Source organism: Triticum urartu, chromosome 6A, assembly GCF_056163025.1.
Source record: "Triticum urartu cultivar PI428250 chromosome 6A, HENAU_Tu73, whole genome shotgun sequence".
NCBI classification, from domain to species: Eukaryota; Viridiplantae; Streptophyta; class Magnoliopsida; order Poales; family Poaceae; genus Triticum; species Triticum urartu.
Genome location: NC_141878.1, coordinates 70,906,569 through 70,925,884, shown reverse-complemented (window position 1 = coordinate 70,925,884; position 19,316 = coordinate 70,906,569). Strand labels below are relative to the sequence as shown.

Below are 19,316 nucleotides of genomic sequence, written 5' to 3'. Positions count from 1 at the left end.
TTTCTGTATTAATTTCGTGATAACTAATCAGTTTGTATGATATCAGGCCCATTGTTCAAATGATTTTTTTTTCAGGGAAATTAATTGGAGGAATTTTACTTGGGCATTACGCTCATCTTTTTATTAGGTGAGGTTAATACCCTGACCCCTGAACTGAGATGCGGACGGTTCTTGGTTCCGCTGGATCTGATTAGATCTTGGGAGCATTTTTCTTTTGACGTCTCAATTGTAGAGGAGTTTACATCGTACTTTGTAGTAAAACTTACTAGAGACAACCAGTTTTGTTTGAGCTTTGGTCATGTTATTTCATGTCCCAATTTTGATGCAAGTGGTCCGATTCTTTCAGTCTGTGTGTAGCATGTTATGTTTCAGGTCAAGCTTGCAGAGTACAGAGCGATGTGATGGTCCAAATTCTCACGACATATCATGGTTAGTCATTCAAAATTTAGTATCTCATAATGTGATTCCCAATTACTTCCACTAAACATTTTTCATATACGATGATTTATTGTAATGTACAGAACAATTTTCATGTATAATGACCTCTTTGTAACGTTTGTTTACTATTTTTGCAAGAAGACAGATTTTAGTACCACCTATAATCATATCTTAGGTGACTGCCCGTACAAGTATGTGTCCGTTTTTTTGGATTAAGAATACCAATGCGTTAATATGGTACTGACATTTTTGGCACTTTCTGGACGCGGAATTTTGGCTACGGGGAGCATATGGTCCCTAATAAACAGTAAAATCAAAATCAAAATAAATAGTAAATAAAAATTCAAAATTCTGATATTCTTTTGTAGATGTTCACGTTAGTGTAGCAAGTGTGATTGACAATTTTCATGCGATACGGGATAGCAATGCTTTGTCGGTGAATAAAATAAAATTAAGTGTAGCATTTGGCGTTCGACTTATTTTTTTGCACAAGTCAAAATGCTTAAGTTTATCCTTGAAAAGTTGACAACAAAAAATGTATCCTTACCAAAGAAAAAACAGGGGAGACTGTTGTCAGCAACGGAGGTGGGGCGACTCCCTTGGCGATCACTGGGATGCCGCCGGCGGCCCGCCGGCCCCTTGATCGGCTGGTGGGAGGCCGGTTCTGGGCGTTGGCTGACGAGGGAGACGAGGGGGAAGGCAGTGAGGAAGAGGATGTATTGCCGTCGACTTTGTTCATGGCGGTTCCGCCGAGTTCACTGGAGTTGGATGGAACACCATCGTCGTTGATTTGCGACTTGTTGAATCAGGGTTACGACGAAGATGATTTACAACGGGTGGTTGAGACCTTGGTGCCGGCTTCCGATCCAGCGAGGGATGGCCTGGCAGCAGCTGATCACAAGGAGGTGATCCGGCGAATGGTGCTTCGCCAGATTTCGTCGCGGCCTTGGAAGGGTCCGATGCCCAAGGTAAGATTGCCAGAGTTGACGTTTGGTGATTTTCTAACCCCAGGGGCTTGGTTGCAGGTTCATCAACGGCGGAAAAAGGGGCGGTGGCCGGCGGTGTCACCGGAGACGGAGGCGAGCCAGATCTAGATCCGGGAGGCGAGGCAGGAACGTTTGAATTTGCTTCTGGGCTGTAGTGGGCCGAATTCGGGTGAGATCCAGGTGGGCTCAGGGCATGCGGCCCAGCCTTTTTCTTCTGAGCATGCGGCTCAGGTGGTGGTGGATGGGCCGTGCGAATTGCTGAGCTCGACCCAACCCAACATGGGCAAGTTTAGGGTTCGGCCGACGAGGGCAAGGCCTGGCTTTCGTTCCAGCGGGATCAGAAGGGCAGTGCGGGTTCGAGCGGACGCGCCGCCCATTGACAAAGCATCCTTTGCCGCGGTGCTCATGGCGGGGAGGGGATCGGATCAGGCTGCGGCTGCTGGTTCTTTGGGATCGGGACTGGGCCGGTCTGCTGCAGCCGTCAATGGAGGGCGCGGCGGAGCCTTTGGGTCGAACAACAGCGGCGACCGCGACGGAGCTGCTGCTCGTGGAGGTTTTGCTGGGAGAGATGGCAGGGCTGGCTACGGCCGGGCCGACGGAGGTGGCGGTGGAACGCACTATGGTCGCGGCGGCTATGGCAATTCCGGGACCGGCGATGGTCGCGGAGCGACGGGCAGAGGTGGCTTTAGGGCGCCGGAGCGCCAGTTCGATGGGGAGGGTCGAGGAGCATCGGCCGACGCTGGTCGTGGCGATGCCGGCGGACGTGCTTTCCATGCCCCAACTGGAGGTTTCGTCCAAGGGCCGGCGGGTACTCAACAATATGTGCCTCGCCGGGGAGGTTTCTTCAGAGGCGAGCGTGGTGGTACAGGCAGATTTGGCCGGAACGGATCCCGTGTCCCGCGTCGTGACCCACCACCTCGCCGTGACGTGACACAACTTACTGAGACTACTAAGTCGGCGGAGGACAATGCGGCTGCCTCGACTTTCGTGGCTGTTGCACCGGTAGCTAAGCCGCTTACTGCGGAGGCAGTTGCGGTGGTTCGGGATCTGGCGAACGTGGTTGTTCCGGCAGTGCCGACGATGGTGGAGAATGCCTCTGACAAAGGTGATAATGATAAGATGAGCAAAGGTCAGCGCAGGAGGGAGAAAACGTATTGTTTCTGTTGCGGTGAACCAGGGCGCTATGCGGTAGGGTGTACGACAGAGCTCTGTGATATCTGTTTGAGACTGAAACATGAGGATGGTTGCCCACTTTTGTCAGCTCCTAAACCGGTGGTGAATTTTTATGGTGTGTGTGATGAAAAACTTATGTTGTTTGAGACACCTACGATGAGATCATGTAGACCACGGCTAGAGAATGCTAGAACTGGAATCATTAGAGTGACTAAGGGCAGTCTTTCGGAGGACCAAGTGATTTTTCAACTAAAGAGATTGGTTTCTAGTACGTTTCAGTGGGCGCTTATTCGGATCGATGAGAACATGTTTAAGGTTGATTATCCTACAAAGTTTGATCTAGACAAGATTAATGAGTTTGGCATGTGTAAAGTTCCTGGAAGTGCTTGTATTCTTGAGTTTGATGAGTGGAAGCACAATGATCCAGTGGGAGTGCCGCTTGCTCAGATCTGGGTCAGATTTTATGGGCTTCCTCCGGAACCGCTGAATGACTTCTTGGAGACTTGGAGCCTGGGATCTCTTATTGGAAAGACTCTGGAGGTCGATATGCCTTTCACGCACATGCATGGCATTGCACGTATGAGGGTGGGAGTCCTGGATGTGGATGCGGTTCCGTGCTTCTTAGGATGGGTTTATGAGGGTATGAGCTATGACCTGAGAATTGAGATTGAGGGGGTTCCGATGATACAGGATGCTGACAATGCCATGGGTACTGATGGTGGGACTGATGGTGGGGAAGGCAAGCAAGATGATCTCATGGACCATGATCAGCATGTTAACCAGTCTGCTGCTTCCGAAGGGCAGGGTCAGGTGTCTGAGGCCCCAGTGGGCAAGACCTCCTCTGCGGCGCCCATGGCGGGGCTTCGCCGTGACGTGCTTGATGTGACTGTGACACCATCTGGGACTCTCAGAGTTGATCTGGAGGATGAGGACCTTACCCCTACGACTCCGGGGAACACGACTCGCGCCCCCATGTCGGTGCATACGGCAGGACTTCGGTTCGGGTCCTTTGGTGCGATCTCGGCACCTGGGCGCTTGTGGGGGGATCGGGTGGACAGAGATGACCCTGTTGAGCAGGAATTACCTCCGCTATCTCCAGTACGGTTCTCTTTTTCTGAGGGTGGTGACGATTTGGCGGCGCCGAGGTCACCTAGGAGGAGCGACTCCAGGCAGGCGGCCTCAGTCCCTCCATCATCGGCGGAGTTCACGGAATTATCCAATGTTGCGGCGGCTGCTCCGGACATCTCGCATCGGCGTGATACTCCTTCACCGCAACGGTAGCAGGAGGCGAATGTTGTGGTGGCGGGGTTTGGGCCTTATTCCTCTCCGGATCCACGGGGAGACACGGCTTATCCACAGTTGTCGCAGGAGGTGACAACTGTGGAGGCACCTTCTGTGCGAGCAGCTCAGGAACCGAGGCCGGAGGTGGCTGATTCAGTGGCACGTTTCGGTCAGGGGATGGACATTTCTATCCCTGAGGTGGTGGCCTTTGGGGGTATCCCTGATCCGGCGTCGGGTGGGTGGCGGTCTAGCCGGCGTATTCAGGGGCAGCCGGATGCAGATGAGTTTTAGCTCGGGCGTGCCATGCGGTTGGCCAAGATCCGCAACACAGAGTCTTCTACATGTCTGTCTTAAATACCAGTTGTTCTGTTTTACACTTTTCTGAAAATGATATTATGCATAAGGCGGATAATCTGGGTATTTCTTTAGGTAATAACAATCGCGAAGTAGTTACTTCCATCAATGAACTTCTTGATTTAGAGACAGATAGAGCAATGGATATGCTTAAAAATTTAGCGGCTGTAAAACCAATGCAAGAAAGAGAGATTAATGAGTTGGGTATGTGTGAGTTGGAGGGTTTATGTGAGGATCTGGTTCCTGCGAACCTTCTACATGAGGAAACTTTGGAAGAGGAGGGGCATGCGGCCACTCTATCTCCACCTATAGATCTCGGCGAGGATACTAGTCTTGCGAACTGTATGATCCTCCCTGAGGCACCAAAGCGTAAACGGCAAAAAAAGGTATATGGCCTTTCTGCGGTGCGTCGAAGTGCTAGGCTTAAGTTTAAGAAGAAATTTCACGACGATTCATGAGAGGCATTTTTTGGAATAGCAGAGGTCTTAGGGACTTGGCTAAGCATAGGTTTTTGGCGGATGCTTCTCGGGAGTACAAACTTGATTTTATTGCGTTGCTTGAGACTAGTAGGGATAATTTCACTTCGCAATTTCATGGAACGATCTCAGGTGGTCTTGACTTTGATTGGCATTGTCTGCCACCTCGGGGAAGATCTGGCGGGATACTCCTCGGTGTCAACTGCGAGTCCCTGGAAGTATTAGATGTATTCTGGGGGGAGTTTCCAGTTAAGTTCCATGTGCGGTCGAAAGCTGACGGGTTCAGGTGGGCTTTAGTAGTTGTGTATGGGGCGGCACAGCCAGAGCTAAAACTGGACTTCCTTGCAGATTTAGTTAGGATTTGTGGGGATGATAGTTTACCTATTATCGTTGGTGGTGACTTTAACATTATCAGAAGACAAGAAGAGAAAAATAATGACAATTTTGATGGCCGATGGTCTTTCATGTTTAATGCAATCTTTGAAAGCCTAGACTTGCGAGAGATTGATCTCACGGGGAGGCAATTTACTTGGGCTAATACTCTTCCAAATCCAACTTATGAAAAACTTGATAGAGTCCTCACAAGTATAGAGTGGGAACAAAAATTCCCGCTAGTGACGGTGCAGGCGTTACAGAGGGGAATATCTGATCATACACCCCTTCTTGTAGACTCTGGTGAGGCGGCTCACCATGGGAACAAGAATGTTTTCTCTTTTGAAACGGCGTGGTTCGAGAGAGAGGATTTCCTTGAGTTAATTGAAGGAAATACGCCCTAGAGGCAATAATAAAGTTATTATTTATTTCCTTATATCATGATAAATGTTTATTATTCATGCTAGAATTGTATTAACCGGAAACATAATACATGTGTGAATACATAGACAAACAGAGTGTCACTAGTATGCCTCTACTTGACTAGCTCGTTGATCAAAGATGGTTATGTTTCCTAACCATAGACATGAGTTGTCATTTGATTAACGGGATCACATCATTAGGAGAATGATGTGATTGACTTGACCCATTCCGTTAGCTTAGCACTTGATCGTTTAGTTTGTTGCTATTGCTTTCTTCATGACTTATACATGTTCCTATGACTATGAGATTATGCAACTCCCGTTTACCGGAGGAACACTTTGTGTGCTACCAAATGTCATAACGTAACTGGGTGATTATAAAGGTGCTCTACAGGTGTCCCCGAAGGTACTTGTTGGGTTGGCGTATTTCAAGATTAGGATTTGTCACTCCGATTGTCGGAGAGGTATCTCTGGGCCCTCTCGGTAATGCACATCACCTAAGCCTTGCAAGCATTGCAACTAATGAGTTAGTTGTGAGATGATGTATTACGGAACGAGTAAAGAGACTTGCCGGTAACGAGATTGAACTAGGTATTGAGATACCGACGATCGAATCTCGGGCAAGTAACATACCGATGACAAAGGGAACAACGTATGTTGTTATGCGGTCTGACTGATAAATATCTTCGTAGAATATGTAGGAGCCAATATGAGCATCCAGGTTCCGCTATTGGTTATTGACCGGAGACATGTCTCGGTCATGTCTACATAGTTCTCAAACCCGTAGGGTCCACACGCTTAAAGTTCAGTGACGATCGTAATTAGGGTTTTTGTGTTTTGATGTACCGAAGGTTGTTCGGAGTCCCGGATGTGATTACGGACATGACGAGGAGTCTCGAAATGGTCGAGACATAAAGATTGATATATTGGAAGCCTATATTTGGATATCGGAAACGTTCCGGATGAAATCGGGATTTTACCGGAGTACCGGGGGGTTACCAGAACCCCTCGGGGGTTATTGGGCCTACATGGGCCATAAGGGAGAATAGGAGGGCCGGCCAGGGCAGGCCGCGCGCCCCCTCCCCCCTAGTCCGAATAGGACAAGGAAGGGGGGGGGGGCGCCCCCCTTTCCTCTTTCTCCCTTCCTCCTTCCTTTTCCAACAAGGCAAGAGGGGGGAGTCCTACTCCCGGTTGGAGTAGGACTCCTCCAGGCGCACCCATAGGGCCGGACGCACCTCCCCCTCTCCCTCCTTTATATACTGAGGCAAGGGGGCACCCCATGACACACAAGTTGATCCTCGTGATCGTTCCTTAGCCGTGTGCGGTGCCCCCTTCCACCATATTCCACCTCGGTCATATCGTAGCGGTGCTTAGGCGAAGCCCTGCATCGGTAGAACATCATCACCGTCATCACGCCGTCGTGCTGACGAAACTCTCCCTCAACGTTTTGCTGGATCGGAACTCGAGGGACGTCACCGAGTTGAACGTGTGCAGAACTCGGAGGTGCCGTACGTTCGGTACTTGGATCGGTCGGATCGGGAAGACATACGACTACTTCCTCTACGTTGTGTCAACACTTCCGTTGCCGGTCTACGAGGGTACGTAGAAAACACTCTCCCCTCTCATTGCTATGCATCACCATGATCTTGCATGTGCGTAGGATTTTTTTTGAAATTACTATGTTCCCCAACAGTGGCATCCGAGCCTAGGTTTTATGCGTTGATGTTGTGCACGAGTAGAACACAAGTGAGTTGTGGGCGATATAAGTTATAGTGCTTACCAACATGTCATACTTTGGTTCGGCAGTATTGTTGGATGAAGCGGCCCAGACCGACATTATGCGTACGCTTATGCGAGACTGGTTCTACTGACGTGCTTTGCACACAGGTGGCTGGCGGGTGTCAGTTTCTCCAATTTTAGTTGAACCAAGTGTGGCTACGCCCGGTCCTTGCGAAGGTTAAAACAGCACCAACTTGACAAACTATCGTTGTGGTTTTGATGTGTAGGTAAGAACAGTTCTTGCTAAGCCCGTAGCAGCCACGTAAAACTTGCAACAACAAAGTAGAGGACGTCTAACTTGTTTTTGCAGGGCATGTTGTGATGTGATATGGTCAAGACATGATGCTAAATTTTATTGTATGAGATGATCATGTTTTGTAACTGAGTTATCGGCAACTGGCAGGAGCCATATGGTTGTCGCTTTATTGTATGCAATGCAATTGCGTTGTAATGCTTTACTTTATCACTAAGCGGTAGCGATAGTCGTGGAAGCATAAGATTGGCGAGACGACAACGATGCTACGATGGTGATCAAGGTGTCGCGCCGGTGACGATGGTGATCATGAAGGTGCTTCGGAGATGGAGATCACAAGCACAAGATGATGATGGCCATATCATATCACTTATATTGATTGCATGTGATGTTTATCTTTTAGGCATCTTATCTTGCTTTGATTGACGGTAGCATTATAAGATGACCCCCCACTAAATTATCAAAGTATAAGTGTTCTCCCTGAGTATGCACCGTTGCGAAAGTTCTTCGTGCTGAGACACCACGTGATGATCGGGTGTGATAGGCTCTACGTTCAAATACAACGGGTGCAAAACAGTTGCACAAGCGGAATACTCAGGTTTAACTTGATGAGCCTAGCATATAATAGATATGGCCTCGGAACACGGAGACCGAAAGGTCAAGCATGAATCATATAGTAGATATGATCAACATATTGATGTTCACCATTGATACTACTCCATCTCACGTGATGATCGGACATGGTTTAGTTGATTTGGATCACGTGATCACTTAGAGGATTAGAGGGATATCTTTCTAAGTGGGAGTTCTTAAGTAATATGATTAATTGAACTTAAATTTATCATGAACTTAGTACCTGATAGTATCTTGCTTGTCTATGTTTGATTGTAGATAGATGGCTCGTGCTATTGTTTCATTGAATTTTAATGCGTTCCTTGAGAAAGCAAAGTTGAAAGATGATGGTAGCAATTACATGGACTGGGTCCATAACTTGAGGATTATCCTCATTGAGGCACAGAAGAATTACGTCCTGGAAGCACCACTAAGTGCCAAGCCTGCTGCAGGAGCGACACCAGATGTTATGAACGTCTGGCAGAGCAAAGCTGATGACTACTCGATAGTTCAGTGTGCCATGCTTTACGGCTTAGAACCGGGTCTTCAACGACGTTTTGAACGTCATGGAGCATATGAGATGTTCCAGGAGTTGAAGTTAATATTTCAAGCAAATGCCCGGATTGAGAGATATGAAGTCTCTAATAAGTTCTATAGCTGCAAGATGGAGGAGAATAGTTCTGTCGGTGAACATATACTCAAAATGTCTGGGTATCATAATCACTTGACTCAACTAGGGGTTAATCTTCCTGTTGATAGTGTCATTGACAGAGTTCTTCAATCACTGCCACCAAGCTACAAAAGCTTCATGATGAACTATAATATGCAAGGGATGAATAAAACTATTCCTGAGCTCTTCGCGATGCTAAAAGCCGTGGAGGTAGAAATCAAGAAGGAGCATCAAGTGTTGATGGTCAATAAGACCACCAGTTTCAAGAAAAAGGGCAAAGGGAATAAGAAACGGAACTTCAAGAAGAACAGTAAACAAGTTGCTGCTCAGGAAAAGAAACCCAAGTCTGGACCTAAGCCTGAGACTGAGTGCTTCTACTGCAAGCAGACTGGTCACTAGAAGCGGAACTACCCCAAGTATTTGGTGGATAAGAAGGATGGCAAAGTGAACAAAGGTATATTTGATATACAGATTATTGATGTGTATTTTACTAGTGTTCGTAGCAACCCCTCGGTATTTGATACTGGTTCAGTTGCTAAGAGTAGTAACTTGAAACGGGAGTTGCAGAATGAACATAGACTAGTTAAGGGTGAAGTGACGATGTGTGTTGGAAGTGGTTCCAAGATTGATATGATCATCATCGCACACTCCCTATACTTTTGGGATTAGTGTTGAACCTAAATAAGTGTTATTTGGTGTTTGCGTTGAGCATGAATATGATTTGATCATGTTTATTACAATACGGTTATTCATTTAAGTAAGAGAATAAATTGTTGTTCTGTTTACATGAATAAAACCTTATATGGTTACACACCCAATGAAAATGGTTCGTTGGATCTCGATCGTAATGATACACATATTCATAATATTGAAACCAAAAGATGTAAAGTTAATAATGATGGTGCAATTTATTTGTGGCACTGCCGTTTAGGTCATATTGGTGTAAAGCGCATGAAGAAAATCCATGTTGATGGGCTTTTGAAATCACTGGATTATGAATCAGTTGATGCTTGCGAACCATGCCTCATGGGCAAGATGACTAAGACTCCGTTCTCCGGAACAATGGAGCGAGCAACAGATTTGTTGGAAATCATACATACTGATGTATGTGGTCCGATGAATATTGAGGCTCATGGCAGGTATCATTATTTTCTGATCTTCACAGATGATTTGAGCAGATATGAGTATATCTACTTGATGAAACACAAGTCTGAAACATTTGAAAAGTTCAAAGAATTTCAGAGTGAAGTTGAAAATCATCGTAACAAGAAAATAAAGTTTCTACGATCTGATCGTGGAGGAGAATATTTGAGTTACGAGTTTGGTCTACATTTGAAACAATGCGGAATAGTTTCGCAACTCACACCACCCGGAACACCACAGCGTAATGGTGTGTCCGAACGTCGTAATCGTACTTTATTAGATATGGTGCGATCTATGATATCTCTTACTGATTTACCGTTATCGTTTTGGGGTTATGCTTTAGAGACGGCTGAGATTCACGTTAAATAGGACACCATCGAAATCCGTTGAGACGACACCTTATGAACTGTGGTTTGGCAAGAAACCAAAGTTGTCATTTCTGAAAGTTGGGGCTACGATGCTTATGTGAAAAAGCTTCAACCTGATAAGCTCGAACCCAAATCGGAGAAATGTGTCTTCATAGGATACCCAAAGGAGAATGTTGGGTACACCTTCTATCACAGATCCGAAGGCAATATATTCGTTGCTTTGAATGGATCCTTTCTAGAAAAGGAGTTTCTCTCGAAAGAAGTGAGTGGGAGGAAAGTAGAACTTGATGAGGTAACTGTACCTGCTCCCTTATTGGAAAGTAGTTCATCACAGAAATCTGTTCCTGTGATTACTACACCAATTAGTGAGGAAGCTAATGATGATGATCATGTAACTTCAGATCAAGTTACTACCGAACCTCGTAGGTAAACCAGAGTGAGATCCGCACTAGAGTGGTACGGTAATCCTGTTATGGAGGTCATGTTACTTGACCATGACGAGCCTACGAACTATGAGGAAGCGATGATGAGCCCAGATACCGCGAAATGGCTTGAGGTCATGAAATCTGAGATGAGATCCATGTATGAGAACAAAGTATGGACTTTGATTGACTTGCCCATTGATCGGCGAGCCATTGAGATTAAATGGATTTTCAAGAGGAAGACGGACGCTGATAGTAGTGTTACTATCTACAAAGCTAGAATTGTCGCAAAAAGGTTTTTGACAAATTCAAGGTGTTGACTACGATGAGAGTTTCTCACTCGTATCTATGCTTAAGTCTATCCGAATCATGTTAGCAATTGCCGCATTTTATGAAATCTGGCAAATGGATAAACAAAACTGTATTCTTTAATGGATTTATTAAAGAAGAGTTGTATATGATGCAACCAGAAGGTTTTGTCAATCCTAAAGGTACTAACAAAATATGCAAGCTCCAGTGATCCATCTATGGACTGGTGCAAGCATCTTGGAGTTGGAATATACGCTTTGATAAGTTGATCAAAGCATATAGTTTTATACAGACTTGCGGTGAAGCCTGTATTTACAAGAAAGTGAATGGGAGCACTACAGTATTTCTAATAAGTATATGTATGACATATTGTTGATCGGAGATGATGTAGAATTATTCTGCAAAGCATAAAGGAATGTTTGAAAGGAGTTTTTCAAAGAAAGACCTTGGTGAAGCTGCTTACATATTGAGCATCAAGATCTATAGAGATAAATCAAGACGCTTGATAAGTTTTTTCAATAAGTACATACCTTGACAAGATTTTGAAGTAGTTCAAAATGGAACAGTCAAAGAAAGAGTTCTTGCCTATGTTACAAGGTGTGAAACTGAGTAAGACTCAAAACCCGACCACGACAGAAGATAGAGAGAGAATGAAAGTCATTCCCTATGCCTCAGCCATAGGTTCTATAAAGTATGCCATGCTGTGTACCAGACCTATTGTATACCCTGCCCTATGTTTGGCAAGGGAGTACAATAGTGATCTAGGAGTAGATCACTGGACATTGGTCAAAATTATCCTTAGTGGAATAAGGATATGTTTCTCAATTATGGAGGTGACAAAAGGTTCGTCGTAAAGGGTTACGTCGATGCAAGTTTTGACACTGATCCAGATGACTCAAAGTCTCAATCTGGATACATATTGAAAGTGGGAGCAATTAGCTAGAGTAGCTCCATGCAGAGCATTGTTGACATAGAAATTTGCAAAATACTTACGGATCTGAATGTGGCAGACCCGTTGACTAAACTTCTCTCACAAGCAAAACATGATCACACCTCAGTACTCTTTGGGTGTTAATCACATATCGATGTGAACTAGATTATTGACTCTAGTAAACTCTTTGGGTGTTGGTCACATGTCGATGTGAACTATGGGTGTTAATCACATGGTGATGTGAACTATTGATGTTAAATCACATGGCGATGTGAACTAGATTATTGACTCTAGTGCAAGTGGGAGACTGAAGGAAATATGCCCTAGAGGCAATAATAAAGGTATTATTTATTTCCTTATATCATGATAAATGTTTATTATTCATGCTAGAATTGTATTAACCGGAAACATAATACATGTGTGAATACATAGACAAACAGAGTGTCACTAGTATGCCTCTACTTGACTAGCTCGTTGATCAAAGATGGTTATGTTTCCTAACCATAGACATGAGTTGTCATTTGATTAACGGGATCACATCATTAGGAGAATGATGTGATTGACTTGACCCATTCCGTTAGCTTAGCACTTGATCGTTTAGTTTGTTGCTATTGCTTTCTTCATGACTTATACATGTTCCTATGACTATGAGATTATGCAACTCCTGTTTACCGGAGGAACACTTTGTGTGCTACCAAACGTCACAACGTAACTGGGTGATTATAAAGGTGCTCTACAGGTGTCCCCGAAGGTACTTGTTGGGTTGGCGTATTTCGAGATTAGGATTTGTCACTCCGATTGTCGGAGAGGTCTCTCTGAGCCCTCTCGGTAATGCACATCACCTAAGCCTTGCAAGCATTGCAACTAATGAGTTAGTTGCGAGATGATGTATTACGGAACGAGTAAAGAGACTTGCCGGTAAAGAGATTGAACTAGGTATTGAGATACCGATGATTGAATCTCGGGCAAGTAACATACCGATGACAAATGGAACAACGTATGTTGTTATGCGGTTTGACTGATAAAGATCTTCGTAGAATATGTAGGAGCCAATATGAGCATCCAGGTTCCGCTATTGGTTATTCACCGGAGACGTGTCTCGGTCATGTCTACATAGTTCTCGAACCCGTAGGGTCCGCACGCTTAAAGTTCAGTGACGATCGTAATTAGGGTTTTTGTGTTTTGATGTACCGAAGGTTGTTTGGAGTCCCGGATGTGATCACGGACATGACGAGGAGTCTCGAAATGGCCGAGATATAAAGATTGATATATTGGAAGCCTATATTTGGATATCGGAAACGTTCCGGGTGAAATCGGGATTTTACCGGAGTACCGGGGGGTTACCGGAACCCCCCCGGGGGTTATTGGGCCTACATGGGCCATAAGGGAGAAGAGGAGGGCCGGCCAGGGCAGGCCGCGCGCCCCCTCCCCCCTAGTCCGAATAGGACAAGGAAGGGGGGGGGGGCGCCCCCCTTTCCTCTTTCTCCCTTCCTCCTTCCTTTTCCAACAAGGCAAGAGGGGGGAGTCCTACTCCCGGTTGGAGTAGGACTCCTCCAGGCGCACCCATGGGGCCGGCCGCACCTCCCTCTCTCCCTCCTTTATATACTGAGGCAAGGGCGCACCCCATGACACACAAGTTGATCCTCGTGATCGTTCCCTAGCCGTGTGCGGTGCCCCCTTCCACCATATTCCACCTCGGTCATATAGTAGCGGTGCTTAGGCGAAGCCCTGCGTCGGTAGAACATCATCACCGTCATCATGCCGTCGTGCTGACGAAACTCTCCATCAACATTTTGCTGGATCGGAACTCGAGGGACATCACCGAGTTGAACGTGTGCAGAACTCGGAGGTGCCGTACGTTTGGTACTTGGATCGGTCGGATCGGGAAGACGTACGACTACTTCCTCTATGTTGTGTTAACACTTCCGTTGCCGGTCTACGAGGGTACGTAGACAACACTCTCCCCTCTCGTTGCTATGCATCACCATGATCTTGCGTGTGCGTAGGAATTTTTTTGAAATTACTACGTTCCCCAACATTAATCACAAGGGAATGGGTGAAGGAACACAGGGGAGAGTCGCATATTGATCGATGGCAGTATAAGATTAGACATCTTAGACAGTTCTTGCGAGGATGGGCTAAGAACAATAGTGGTGTGTATACAAAAGAGAAAGAACGATTGTTAATGGTTATCAATGACCTTGACATAAAAGCTGAAAGCACTGCGCTGGAGATGGATGAGCGAGTGGCTAAAAGAGAAGCTGAGGTTAGTCTGGCAAAGCTTCTTAGAGAAGAGGAATTGAAATGGGCACTTAGAGCGAAAGTGCGCCAGGTTGTTCAAGGCGATAACAATACTCAATTTTTCCATATGATTGCCAACGGGAAACATAGGAAAAACAGAATAATTCAACTTGAACAAGATGAGGGTACGATAGTTGGTCATGAAAATCTAAAATTGTATATTACCAATTATTACAAAAATCTTTTTGGGGCCCCAGTTGAGAACTATGTCACCCTCGATGAGAGCATGGTGGACGACATTCCTCAGCTGAGGGAGGAAGAGAACGAAGTGCTCACTGCACCTTTTATAGAGAAGGAGGTGTTTGATGCGATATCCCAAATGGAAAATAACAAGGCATCTGGTCCGGATGGATTCCCAGCTGAGTTTTATAAGAAATGTTGGGGTATTATTAAAGGTGACTTGATGCCCATGTTCCAGGATCTATTTAATGGCCACCTTTAGCTTTTTAAGCTTAACTTTGGTACTATCACGTTGTTACCGAAGAAGGCGGAAGTGATTCGCATCGAGCAATTTAGGCCGATATGTTTGCTCAATGTGAGCTTCAAGATCTTCACAAAGGTTAGCACAAACTGTTTGACTCAATTTGCCCATTCCGTGGTACAACTAACCCAGACTGCCTTCATGCCAGGACGACACATTCTCGAGGGAGTGGTCGTTCTTCATGAGACCTTGCACGAAATTCACTCAAAGAAACTCGATGGGGTGGTCTTCAAAGTGGATTTTGAAAAGGCATACGATAAAGTGAAATGGCCATTCTTACAGCAGGCCTTGCGTATGAAAGGATTCGATGAGGCTTGGAGGAAGCAGGTCGAATCATTTGTACAAGGTGGCAGTGTTGGCATCAAAGTAAATGACGATATTGGTCAGTACTTCCAGACGCTAAAAGGATTGAGACAGGGAGATCCGATGTCTCCGATCCTTTTTAATGTGGTTGTTGATATGTTGGCTGTTCTTGTTAATAGAGCAAAACAAGACGGCCAAGTAGGTGGTCTTATCCCACATTTGGTTGAGGGTGGGGTATCCATTCTTCAATATGCCGATGATACAATCATTTTCATGGAACATGACCTTGTCAAGGCCAGACACATGAAGTTAGTGCTTTGCCTTTTCGAACAACTATCAGGGTTGAAGATTAATTTTAATAAGAGTGAGCAGTTTTGCTTTGGACGCGCCAAAGAAGAACAAGAAACTTACAAGCAGTTGTTCGGGTGTGAATTAGGCACGTTACCCTTCACGTATTTAGGGATTCCGATTCATCACCGCAAGCTCACTAATAAAGAGTGGAAATGTATCGAGGATCGGTTTGAAAAGAGACTGAGTTGCTGGAAGGGCAAACTTTTGTCTTATGGAGGAAGATTGGTGCTTATTAATTCTGTACTCACAAGTATGCCCATGTTCCTCCTCTCTTTCTTTGAAGTCCCAGTTGGGGTACGAAAAAGATTGGATTTTTATCGATCTAGATTCTTTTGGCAAATTGATGAGAACAAAAATAAATATAGGTTGGCAAAATGGGATGTAATTTGCAGATCTAAGGATCAGGGAGGCTTGGGAATTGAAAATTTTGAGGTGAAAAATAGGTGTTTACTCAGCAAATGGCTGTACCGTTTATCGATAGAATCAGATGGAGTTTGGGCTCAGCTTCTGCGTAACAAATATCTCTATGCCAAAACTCTAGCCCAGGTTACGGCCAAACCGTCTGAATCACCGTTCTGGAAAGGGGTTATGAAGACGAAGGTAGCCTTCTTCAGTAGGACTAAGTTCATTGTCGGGAATGGACGTGAAACTAGATTCTGGGAAGATACTTGGTTAGGTGACTCACCACTGGCCTTGCAGTATCCGTCCCTTTACAACATTACACAACGGAAAGAGGTTTCCGTTTCTACAGTGATGGGCTCCGTTCCTCTTAACATACAATTTAGGCGATCTGTTATTGGTGAGCGTTGGGATAGATGGTTACATCTTGTTCGTAGGTTAATGGAGGTTAACCTTTCCGATGTACCAGACACTCTGCAATGGAAGCTCTCCAGTTCAGGAGTCTTCTCGGTTAAATCCATGTACACAGACTTGATTAATACTGGGACTATCCCGCGGACGGTGCATATTTGGAAAGTTAAGGTGCCCTTGAAGATAAAAGTTTTTATGTGGTTTGTGCATAAGGGTGTCATTCTCACTAAAGATAATTTAGCTAAGCGTAACTGGGAAGGAAGTAAAAGATGTTGCTTTTGTGATCAGGATGAAACAATAGAGCATCTATTTATCAATTGTCCACTTGCTAAACTGCTTTGGCGAACTATTCACGTTAGCTTCAATATAACTCCACCTCTCACGATATCACATTTGTTTGATAACTGGTTGGCTGGAGTGGAGCCAAAGTCTGCGGCGCATATCCGAGTGGGAGCATGTGCATTACTTTGGTCTCTCTGGAATTGTCGCAATGACGTTGCCTTTAACAGACAAACCATCACTAATTTTTTGCAGGTCATCTTCAGAGCATCTACTTGGATCCGTACGTGGTCATTACTCAGCCGTGCGGACCACAGGGCGCATATGGATATTGGGTGCAGCCGATGGGAGATGGTTGCACAGGATACATACAACCGGTTTGGATGGCGATCCACTAATAGGATAGGCGTTTAGTCTCCTAGTCTTTGGGCGCCGGTTGTGATTTTATTTTTTGGGCCGCTTGTGGCATTTCTTTCGTTATTAAGACCTTTGTTTATTTTTGAGAATTCTTGTTGGAACCTTCGGGCAACTTTATTAATAAATGGCTGTGTGCATCAAGAGATGCAGAGGCCGGGGGTAAGCCTCCTTTTCGAAAAAAAACCAATCATGCAGTGTGGGTGCTCACCAATACCGTAGAAGGGGGGGGGGTAGATGTATGGTCAGGGGCAACGATGGACCATCAGAGAAGGCGGCTCGGCCAGGGCAGCACCCGACATTGGTACCGGTTGCAACGACAATCAAAAGGTGGGTCATGGGGGACGAAAGCAAGAAATTGACAATGACCATGGAATTTTAGAAGAAGGGGTGGGGATAGAGGGGTGGTCAGGGGCAACGGTGGACCTACGGAGAAGACGGCTCGGGCAGGGAGGCACGCGACATCGACATCAATCATGACCAGTGTCGGAGGGTGGAGCAGGTGTTGGAAATATGAGCAATTTACCAAATGACTTTATTAACAGAAATATTAGATAAAGCATGACTAATATAGAAGAGATAAAACAAGTCATGCGTTCTGACAGAGAGAAGGTAAATAGCTTCTGCATATATGAACCGTAGCCTATCATATCTAAAGCAGACAGTATAGCAAGTAGCATATATGAAGTAGAACCTAACATGTGTAGGACAAGGACTAGAACAAGGAACTGCGGCAGAACCTTTAACAGGAAAGACAAGAACACGTACGGGACAGCAGCAGCAGAAGCGCTGGACTTGGGGTCGGTGTCCTCGTCCGTGATGAAGCAGCCAGTAGTCGCGCTGAGCGCTCCCCAAAAACCTTATCACCCTTCTCCCGTACAGGACTCAAAAGGTGCGGTTTCGGATGCCTACTGTCCCGACCTGCGGTGCACGCCGCAAGCCGGGATGGGGAAGATCGTAGCATCGGCTCGGCTCATTCCCGCAATCCGCGGCGCGGCGCGGCACGTCGTGACGAGGCGAGGCGAGGCGAGGCGAGGCGAGGCGTGGCGTGGCGAGGCGGGCGGCGGAGGAGGAGCGCGCGTGGATGTCCCTCTTGTTCTCATGCTCATACATGTGGGGAAAGAACCTCCCTTATAAAGAGGTCCAACTCCCTCTAAACTAGCAATGTGGGACTAAACTTTTGTTCCACCTCTTGCCTTGCACAAATGGGTTGCGTGGGCCTCTAGGATTTATTAGGAATTTCTGAAACTGCTATTGGGCTAGGCCCAAAATACACAAAATTCCAGCAATCCCCCACCAGATCCCAGAGGCACACAAAAATTTGCCTTTAGTTCCAAAACACTGTTTTATATACCGGTACTGCAGTGGAGACTGTTAAGTTAAACTTCCACCTAGAACTCTATGCTACACTAGTAAGCAACTTGAACAGTGGACTGGGCCTTGAACTGCAAGTTTTCTGCGAATCTAGGGGCAACAGTGAACAGGGGCAACAGTGAACCAACCGAGAAGGTAGCTCGGGCAGGGTGGCATCCACACCGGTCGTGACCAGTGTCGGGCAACGTGAAACCGATGGAGAAGGCAGCTCGGGTAGGGTGGCGCACGACATCGACACTGGCCGCGACCAATGTTAGGAAGGAGGAATGTGAAGAGGAGGAAGAGGAAACTGTTCAAAGCATTTTACAACCGACAAAAATAGACGACTCATGCACAGTTGCTCTCATAGTTTCCACTAAAAATGATAGAAGGCGAAGGACTTCACTCATGTTCCTACATTTCGCCCATAGCTCGCCCGTAGCAATGCACGGGCATTCTACTAGTACCCTATAGTAGCACGGAGTGACTTGTTCGGTGCTGCTCCGGCCGCTCCAAGAGCGGAGAGCTGCCGAACAGGCTCTAAATCGTCCAAATTCGAGCTATTTCTCCTCTCCAAGTTAGCAACTTCCTGTCTGAAGTCTCTTCTCTGAAACTAATCGAAGCGCGGGAGTGGTCCGTCCATGGTGGAGCGCCGGCTGCACGCCATCGCCGATGAGGAGGTCGACCTCAGGGCAAGCATCTACAGGTGCCCGCTAGTGGTGGCTGACGCAAGAACGCCTTCGGCACTGTCAGCCTCGAGGAGTTCATCTTCTCCTCCACTCACTCATGACTTCTTCATTGTTCCAATTATTAAGCAAACAGAGAACGGAATGAATAATCTACCCAATTTTATGCAAACCAACACCGTCTCAATTCTTGCTTTTCTTTATTTTTAGAAGAGATTCTAGTTTTGCCCTCTAGTTGCAGGGGTTCCATCAGCAATGGAGATTCATGTGTTGGAACAATAAAATTAAGACTCCAGATCCAAAAATATTTTAACATGGCTCATGATACTTATCTTCTCATTAGCTGCCA

The 19,316-nt window shown here is 46.0% G+C and overlaps 1 protein-coding gene across 1 annotated transcript; it reads left to right on the top strand.

Moving 5' to 3' along the window:
* The first annotated feature begins 1,052 nt into the window (after positions 1-1,052).
* LOC147964002 (uncharacterized) lies at positions 1,053-16,928 on the top strand. The gene is made up of 2 exons (XM_087528105.1): positions 1,053-1,406; positions 16,770-16,928. The coding sequence occupies exons 1-2, from the start codon at positions 1,053-1,055 to the stop codon at positions 16,926-16,928; spliced, it is 513 nt and encodes a 170-aa protein (XP_087384231.1).
* Positions 16,929-19,316: the final 2,388 nt, after the last annotated feature.